At 46.5% G+C, this 9,686-nt stretch overlaps 1 protein-coding gene across 1 annotated transcript; it reads left to right on the top strand.

The window, feature by feature from the left end:
* The first annotated feature begins 6,766 nt into the window (after nucleotides 1-6,766).
* Nucleotides 6,767-7,972, top strand: LOC107114759 (actin-3-like). Its single transcript, XM_015416351.1, has one exon. The coding sequence runs from the start codon at nucleotides 6,767-6,769 to the stop codon at nucleotides 7,970-7,972; it is 1,206 nt and encodes a 401-aa protein (XP_015271837.1).
* Nucleotides 7,973-9,686: the final 1,714 nt, after the last annotated feature.

Genomic DNA, 9,686 nt, shown 5'->3' with positions numbered 1-9,686 from the left:
AGTACTCCATAGAGCACCTATAGCAACAAGTTATGAGAGCATGGATAGAGGTATAGACAAATTGAATGATCAAAAGGGCAGACAGACGGGCATGGCAGACTGATCTTGAAAAGTACTCGGAAACGTGGAGTGATTCAGCAAGAGTACTTTATTAGATCAGAACAAGACGAAAGACCCCGGCTCGCAGGCCGGTATATAAGCACTGAAAACCCACCACCAAACACACACCCTAATCACCCTATAGGTTATTTACAGTGGCCGAGAGTCCCATTGGCTCTCGGCCGTGGACCTGGCCCTCTGATTGGTGCAGGCTAGGATCCGCTCCGCTATTGTTCACAGGGAACGAAGCTTTAGGCTTGTGCTTGACCGCATGGCCCAACGGTCGCGCACGTGGTATTGGCGGATACATTACACCCCTCCCCCCATAGTCCAAGCTACCCACACACAAAGTCCTGTAGGTACGCTGGGGCCTTTCGGGTCCTTGTGGAATGGCGGGGTTCAGGGGCGACACTCGGGTTTGGCTGTGGCATTGGTGGGGACAACGCTGGAGTCTCCGGGGCGACCTGGACTGGAACGGGGGCTGGGGATGGCTGCTCTGGCTCGTGGACCTCTACGTCTATGGGTTCTGTGAACTCCAGGTCCTCTGGATCGTTCGGGAGGACCCGGCGCCGCAGTTGATCGATGTGGCGGTGGAGCAGTTGGCCATCCTCACAGGATACCTCGTATGATCTAGGTCCTCGCACCCGTACCACTCGAGCGGGGACCCAGGGTGGCCCTTGCGCATAGTTCTTTGCATAGACTGGGTCTTCCGGAAAGAACCCTCTGGCGGCTGCGTGCGACTCCGTGGTCGGTTCCACCTCGGGGGCCCGGTCCAGGTGTAGTCGATCCAGCCTGGAGGTTAGGCGACGACCCGTTGGCTCTCAGCCGCGGACCTGGCCCTCTGATTGGTGCGGGCTAGGATTCTTTAGTTAGACACCCCACCGCATCCGGCACACAGAGGCGGGAGGGTTCGAATTACAACTCTCTTCCTGTAGCCTTTGTTCTCTATAAGCGGCAAGGAGTGTGGACGACCATCCTTTTCACCATATGAGCCAGTGAAAGGAATTCAATCACAAAGATGTGAGTAAAGACCTCTTATAAATGCATGTAAAGAAAACCTGAATAAAAGTGATTGATTCTACTTTGGCTGTGCGTTGAAACTGTCCAGAAGACGCTGTCGGCTCAGCGTTAGACGGAACAAGGGCCTTCTCACATCTTCTCCTGGTCCATAATTCCCAATATCAATCTTCTTTCACTTCCACAAACAGAACCTCTCTGGATAACAATGAGGAGGTTGAAGGGACAAGGCTGCAAGATGTGAACTTTCTCAGTTCTGTTCCTCTTTGCTGTACTTACCAAAGGTGAAAGATAAGGGTTTGTTCATTTCTTGAATAAGAAGAAAGGCCCTTCTGTAAATTATGCTGAGCTATTAGGCTAATATAAGTCAGATTTATGCAGCAGAAGGCGGTAGATATGAAGTGGTAGAATATAATGTATCATTTCAGACTGCAGATGGAAGACCAAATGCCCTTTTTTAAACTAGAAAACTTGCAAACCAAGACTGGAGAACATGTCCAGCCTTCTCACCTCTATGCCAGTTTTGTACTTGCAGAGAGACTGTAACAGGGACTGTAGATTCAGGGCACTTGGGAGGACTGGTGCTCACAGTACACTTGGTCAGGGGGGCCTGGCTTCCAAGTCTGTACAAGCAGAAAGAATGCAGACACTGAAGGCTTCATTGTAACTCTTTTATTGGAGTTCAGGGATACGTTTACCATCCCAGTGCCATGAGGAGGTGGCGTCTTCACCCCTCCTCACCTCCCAACAGCTCTGAAGAAGAGTAAGTTTTTATACCCCCCCTTTTCTGTACCCTAGAAGCTGCGGTGGCTCAAGTGTTTAAGACGCTGAACTGCGGGCTGTGGAAGGTCAATAGTTCAGCAGTTCGAGACCCGAGTGTGCCGCAGGACGGAGTGAGCTCCCATCTCTAGTTCCAGCTCCTGCCAACCTAGCAGTTCGAAAGCAAGAAATTGCAAGTAGATAAATGGGTACCACTTCGGTAGGAAGGTGACAGTGTCCCGTGCGCCTTGGTGTTTAGTCATGCCGGCCACATGACCATGGAAACGTCTTCGGACAGCGCTGGCTCTTCGGCTTTGAAACGGAGATGAGCACCGCAACCCTAGAGTCGGATTCAACTGACTTTCGAGCAAGGGAACCTTTACCTTTTACCTTTCTGTACCCTAAGGAGTCTCAGAACGGCTTATAATCACCTTCATTTCCTCTCCTCACAACAGCCACCTTGTAAGGTTGGTGGGGGTGAGAGAGTTCTGAGAGAACTGTGACTGGCTCAAGGTCACCCAGCAGGCTTCATGTGGAGGAGTGGGGAATCAACCCCAGTTCTCCAGATTAGAGACTGCTGCTCTTAGCCGCCACAGCACACTGCCCTCTCTTCTCCACCCCAGGATGTGGCTGACCACTGCTTTTAAGGCCCTCCCAACCATGCGGACTCTCCCCCATGCCTCCAGTCCCCACCCTCTCGGGGCAACCTGCCAAGTTCCTCTTAATCCTGAAGGCACACCCTCTCCCTCAAGGGCTGCAAAGGCCACCAGTCATCCTTGACCACACTGTGGGTGTATGTCCACATTCTGCCTATGGTGTGACCACTACAGCACACACTTCACAGTGGTGGCTTTGCCTGCTTCTCTCCATGTATCCTCCCATCTGAGAGGTCTGGGCTGCTGTCTACCCAAACCCTGTGTCACAGAGGTATGAAAATTTCAAAAAGAGCATTCAAAGCTTTGATACTCCCTCATCTGACGCCTGTGGCAGGATATGACGTTGTACACTCAAGACTCTATCATCTCACTCCTTCATTTTCCTATATTCAAGGTTCAGATCTTCAGCAAGGAATTCTGGATCCATTGTAACAGTTCTATTTGAATTATGCAGATTGAGTAGGTAAACAGAGGTTGACAGATTCACCTCCTCCAATTGCAAGGGGAATGTCAGATTTTTGAAAATATGATGATGAATACAATGTAAAAAGGTTTTTTTTAAAATCTATTGAATTGCTACAGTATTCCACCCTACACCATTGTGTCACTGACAATAAAAACAATGAATCAAAGACATCCTACTTTTAAAAATAAAGGAACGATGGGGGGAACCCATTCTGCTTCTTTCATATCCCTTTCCCCAGATAACTGGTTCTGTCACTGGGAGTCAAGCTCATATTCAGATGAGTGAGTGGTGGGGCTACTTTTCTTTTGGAATGGCATTCTGCAGAACAGGCTACCGCCACTAAATGTGCATGCGCTCTTATTGCAGTCAATATTTGAAACCAGATTTTGAAACCTCATAATTGTATGAATACCAAATGGGTTTTCTGACCGACTGGGCAAATTTAGTTGATTTTATGCAGACCAGAGTTTTAAGGCATCGTAATGATGGACAACTGAAAAACCAACATGAATTAACTATACCACTACTTCGGCATCTGTGCCATAATGTGTGAATAGCTGTGGATTCCTATATGACAACCACACAGCCACTGTGGTCCCCTTCCTTCCCATGCTACCTGGTTAATGAGAGAAAGCCCAGCCATATGGAAGCCTGCACTGCACCTGCTCCCCCTAACAAGAGCAACCCTGGACTGATACTAGTATAGGAAGCCGCTTCTCTCAGAAGGCCTGCGGCTTCTCAGATTACGCTGGCAGTTCAGAAAGAGAAGGCACTGCAGTGGCTCCCATACCACACCAAAATCCAAATTTAGACATGTTGTCCACACTGGAAAAGCATGCTGGTGGGTGCTCTTTTTTTTATGTCTTCCATATAACTGCAGCAATGTAGTCCCCTGTTGCTCTTATGAAAATGAGAGGACCACATAAAGGAAACAGGTAAAGGCAAAAGTTATTACCATGTACATTTAAAACATAAAACTTTGACCAAATACACATGGAAAGCAGTGCGTTCAAATGAAAAAACCCAGGAGGATATGCTGGGGGAAATCTGTGAGTATGAGACTGCAGGAATCTAGTAGCTCAGTCAAAAATGAATGTTGGGGGGGGGGTGTGCACGCACCTGCATGCATGTGCATGTGTGTGTGTGTTCCCCTTCCATGGAGGAGAAATGTGTTGGAAGCTTCACTAAGCATCTGCAAATCAGCAAGAATTATTTAAGGTTACTTCTCTCCTCTACATTTATTTATTTATTTAGAGCATTTCTACCCCACCTTTCTACCCATATTGGCACCAAGGTGCCTTGCACCGCTAGAAAAACATTTAAAACAAATTAGCATTAAAAATAATGTGGGTATACAATACAGTGAGCCCAAGCTACTTGTTGTCATCCTTACAACCGTGCTGGGGGTTGGTGTCAATGCTGCTAAGAGCCCCCTGATGTTTCTGCTGCTGCCTCTTTGGCTGGGGTCATGGGGCTATTTCCACTCATTAGGCAGTTGCAATATCATGCTTCAAAGGAAGCCACGGCCAAACATAATGCAAGCCACAGTGTGCCATTAGCAGAGAACTGGTACGCTGAAGGAAAATGCCTTGGAACCTCAGTGATTCAGTCTTTTTCATAGCTTCCACTTCATTCTCTCTCTTTAAGACTGATGCAACAAATCATTTAAGACACTGGTATGCAGGACAGCATAGCTGCGGGGTATCTCAGATTTACATGACATGGCTTTTAAAGACAGCTGTTATTCCACTGTCCTGGCTTTGCATTATCCTAGAATTCTGAACAAGCAACACGATCTCTGTTAAAACTATAGTGGATGCTTGGGGGACAGAAGAAAAATCATTGTGCAGTCCAGACAGATGGCTCTCACAACTGATACCAATTGTGTTCAAACCCTTCCATCCCTATTTAGAGATGACAAAAGGCCCTGAATGTCAGCATCTTTAGGTTATTGAGGATAGTATGTTATGTTTGCCCCTGTCTGTGAGGTGAAAGTGCATCAGGCATGTAGCAGGATTCCCCTTGACTACCAAATGCTATATTGTACACTAAGCAAGTTCAGCCGGTGGGCATAAAAAGAACAACACTGCTGCCCCCAGCTCTGCTGCCCGTTTGAATGGGCTGCCTGCTTAGGTTTGGCTCTCTGAGGCTCACCCTCAGGCACTGGAATTAGTCGCATTAATGGCAAAGCTGGCTGAATGCAGGGAGAATAGTGCTGCTTCTCTGCCAGTCAGAAGGAATTAAGCACATCTACAGGCAGATTAGCCACACAGATTTTTTTTTAAAGTCTGTTCCCTGTGGACAGAGAGAAAGAGCTCCTTTAGCTAGAGACAGTCAATTGCATTGCTCTTGATTGGTGGCTCTTCTTATTCTAAATCTTTGCCAGTACCTTGAGGAACTGAGCCAGGAAACTGTACCCTTAAGACAATTACATGATCCTGTCTCCAAGGGGGACGGGGAGATGGAAGGGGAAGCCACATGCCCAGGCCAAAGACATATGACCTCTGATACATACACTGAACAATATGAATCCCACCGTAGCAACCCATACACTATTCTAAAAGCTTCCAACTACCACCACAGGTATAACCAACAAAAGGAGGAAAATCTGATTTGGCAGGTAGGACTACCAGAATTCAGGGGCTTCCTGGCATTTCACTCGAGATCACCACTCCAAGCTGCATGCCTTTTTGGACAGAGCTGATGCTGTAATAATTGAACAAGATGACTCACAGTCTTCAAGACTATAAATAGAAAGCTCTTGTTAGTCCAAATCCTTAAGATTTAGCCCAGAGTGATGTTTCCATCCACTACCCCATCCACACAAATACATGGACCTTGCGACCATCCACAGGAATGATATTTCCTCAGTTATGCTGCACAGTCTAAACTGGATCCTTTTCTTCACATTTACAGTGTCCTGCTATTCCCTGCTAATTTGAGAGAGCCCTTTCCCCTGCTAAGAAGCCTGCTAGAGGGTGTTGAGCCAGTCAATTGGAAGCACTGCACTTATGGGCAACCACTGCAATGAGGAAATATCTCTCTCTCTCTCTCTCTCTCTCTCTCTCCCTGACAATCTGCTGCTTAGGCTTTTTAGGGAACTTTTTCACAAGGTCCTAAATACATCTGAGAAACAGGTATGGAAAGAGAGAAAAATCATGTTTAGTGGGGCTTTCGTTCCAAATAAGCATGCAAAGGATTGCATCCTTAGCCCAAGGTCATATTTTTTAAAAATGTCAGAATGCAGAGAAGAACAGAAGCAGCCCACAGTAAAGAGGATGGAGAAGATGGGGTTCTGTTGCAAGTTCTGCCATGCAATCTTATGTGAGTTTGGGCAAGTTCCTTATCCTCTTTGTGTCTCATGTTCTTCACCTGTGAAGACAGACTAGCTTTACTCTGCCCCTCAGCCTATAGAGTTATGAGGAGATAAACCTATGAAGGATGACAGGGTGTTTATACCATGGAGCTAATGCAGGTTCTTGAAGAAGAAAGTATCATGATAAAATTTCAATGGGCAGGCTCACTTTAGTTTCATTTCTGCATCTTCCATGGAATGAGAACTTCTCTGAGGACAACCATTTCACCTCCCATTGTTATGATGTCATTGCATTCTGGTTGTGTTATGGACAATTTGCCATGGTAACATGGTACCTGCCTTCTATGCTGATATGAAGATTCCTTCTTTCATTTGGAGGCTGCCGCACTGGTGCCAGGTGTGGTGACAGTGTCAGAGCTAACTAAGATAGCCTCACAAAAGGTACATCTTGCAATGAGCTATCCTAAGAAGTCAAAGAGTCCTGGTCCTGGTCCTGGTCCTACAAGCCACAGGTCAAAGAGCCATCCCTCAGCCTCCGTATCAGGATCAGGAGAGAAGTATAAGGACTATGCTGCTGTTGTAATAGACACAGGCACTGGCTACACCAAGAGTGGGCTTGCTGGGGATGAGAAGCCAAGATCTGTTGTGCCAAGTGTAGTGGGGGTGCCCAGGTACAAAACCAAGGACAGCCCTCTGTACTACATTGGAAAGAGCATTCCAAAGAAAAAAGCAGAGGTGAGTACACATGTGGTAATGACCCATGGTGTGGTGACGGATTGGGATGCCCTAGAGATGCTGTGGCACCATGTCTTCTACACAGAGCTCAGTGTGTGCCCTGAAGAACTAGCTGTCCTGGTCACAGATGCTCCCATGTCCCCAACCACCAATCGGGAGAAAATGGCCGAGCTACTCTTTGAGAACTTTGAAGTGCCAGCCATGTTTGTTGCTCACCAATCCCTTCTGTCGGTGTATTCCTATGGGCGCACAGGTGGGCTGGTGATTGGTTCTGGCTATGGGACATCCTACACGGCTCCTGTCCATGATGGATACATCTTGCCTCATGCCACCTACCGACTTGATATAGCCGGCAATTCCCTGACAGAATATCTGGCCAAGTTAATGGGAGAATGTGGAAATCCTTTTCAAAAGGATGAAATGGATGTGGTGTGTCAGATCAAGGAGAAATGTTGTTATATCCCTGAGGATTATGAGTCTGAACTGAATGCAGATGAGAAGAAATACCTCATGGACTACACTCTTCCTGACAGGCAAGTCATTTCCATTGGCAATGAACGCTTTCGCTGTACAGAAGTCCTCTTCAATCCTACCATGCTAGGCTTCCCAGAGGTGGGGCTTCATGTCCAAGCCATGAATAGTATCAAGAAATGTAAGCCAGAGAGACAAGCAGATCTGCTTTCTAATGTGCTGCTGGCCGGTGGCACCACTATGCTCCGTGGCTTTTCTGAGAGGATTAAAAAGGAACTTCAAAAGATGGAGCCAACAGGCAAAGTGGGCATCCTGGCTTCCCCCAACCGAATCTTTTCTGCCTGGCTGGGTGGCTCCATTGTAGCCTCACTCAACTCCTTCCAGAATTTGTGGATCAACCGTCAGGCCTATAATGAGAAGGGGCCCTTCATTGTCCACCGGCACTGCTTCTGATTGAAGAGGAAAGCCAAGGTGATAGTGCTTGTGGATGAGAGAGGATGTCACAGAGGAATCTTCTCTGTCTCAGACTTCTGAGTCAGCTCAGTTCATCCCCACCCCAGAGAGGGAGCTGAGACCTGAGAATAACCTGGAATTTGCCAAATCCCATTGATATGTAAGAGATCTTTAACAGGGTCATAGATATTAAACTGTGGATCTTACAAAAAATTGTAGTCGTTTAACTACGGGGGGAGGGTGTTATATTTTTCATATACACAAATATAAAGATTTATGTATGCACACAAACACCAGGCATGTCTTTCCAGAATCAAGCAGCTCCCTGCTCTGTTGCCCTGTCCGTCCCCGCAAAGGTGGAACTCCAACACATCCTTCTCCTGAATCCATGACTCCTTACTCGTATTCTCAGATGGTTTCTCCTTCCTCTCTTTCCCTCATACACTCTTGCACATTGGATAGGCAGCCGGCACTCATTGTCTGAGAGAACAACTCAACGCGTAAGCCAGCACCTGCACAGAAACGTTGCTGGTGTTGGGAGCAGGGCTGTGGACACTGGATAAAGTAACACAGGAATGAAGACATAGCCATTGTAGGTTGTATGTTGGCTCTTGCTCATGAATACCACTATTAATGAACACAACTATTGCTAATGATGAATATACCAAGGCTTCCCAAAGCTGTACTATGGGCAAAATTGCAGGCTGGGTGATTCATAAATTTAATAAATAACAACAACATTACATAGGCAAAGTTACACCAAATTTGTGCTTCTTTGTAGCAAAGTGTGAGATTTCCCCAGAATGAGCAAATCTGAGGGAGAAGTCGTGGGGGGCTAGTGTCATAGACTATGCATCCATATGGCTTCATGGCTGTGTGCTGCAATTGAGGAGGACAGCAAAGGCTCCCTGTTTTGCCTACATTTATCCTTTTCCTTCATATTTGTACTGTCTGAACAACATCAAGGCTGATATGCATTTATGGCTATCTCATAATTAGAAATGACACTGCAGCAGATCGGATATCTGTGTGAGAGCACTTCTTCAAGGCTGGAGGTGCAAAATCTCTTCTTGTCCCTGGAGATACTATACCATGATTTTTGGGGATGGTCTCTGTCTCGCTCCCCAAAGAGAGAACTAATTCTGTTTCTTTTGCCCTGTCTCCATGACAATCTATGTAATTACTGCTGGTGGACTATTTGTTGCCATGGCAAATTTAAACGCACACTGATCCTCATGTGTTGTGCTATGAGTCATTGCCTAAGCTGCCACCCAGCTGTGTCTGAGCGCACACGCTCTCTCTTTCGTTCCCTCAGAAAGAGGCTGATCAGCTGGCTGATCACATGGAACTGCCTCACTCTGAAGTAAAACTGAGCATCTAGAGACACTCCAGGACACGGACAAGGCAATCTGAACCAGAGTTACACTCTCCTAAATCCAGTGACCTTTAAAAAAAAAAGACCTAGGAGAGCACTATGAATCTCTTAAACTGGCTTCTCCTCGAATGAGAATTCAATCCATGGTCCATTTGAAAAACTAAGGGTACTGAGAATTTCAGTATGAAGAATAGGCAAACTTATCTTGATTGAACTCCCTTATATACAAGCAACCACCTGACTGGATCACCTCAAAGTTCTATGTTGAAATTCATCTCAAACATCATGTGCAGCAACTATGCCCCTGCACAATAGCTGCTAAATTATAGATGTGTATAG

Source organism: Gekko japonicus, unplaced genomic scaffold (genome assembly GCF_001447785.1).
Source record: "Gekko japonicus isolate JY-2015 unplaced genomic scaffold, Gekko_japonicus_V1.1 scaffold1109, whole genome shotgun sequence".
Taxonomy (NCBI): Eukaryota; Metazoa; Chordata; class Lepidosauria; order Squamata; family Gekkonidae; genus Gekko; species Gekko japonicus.
The sequence above is the reverse complement of the archived record's forward strand: the minus strand, read 5'-3'. Positions and strand labels throughout refer to the sequence as shown.

Bases quoted from the DNA above. Each gene is read 5' to 3' on its own strand.
- LOC107114759 (XM_015416351.1), top strand. From the start codon at position 6,767: ATGAGCTATCCTAAGAAGTCAAAGAGTCCTGGTCCTGGTCCTGGTCCT.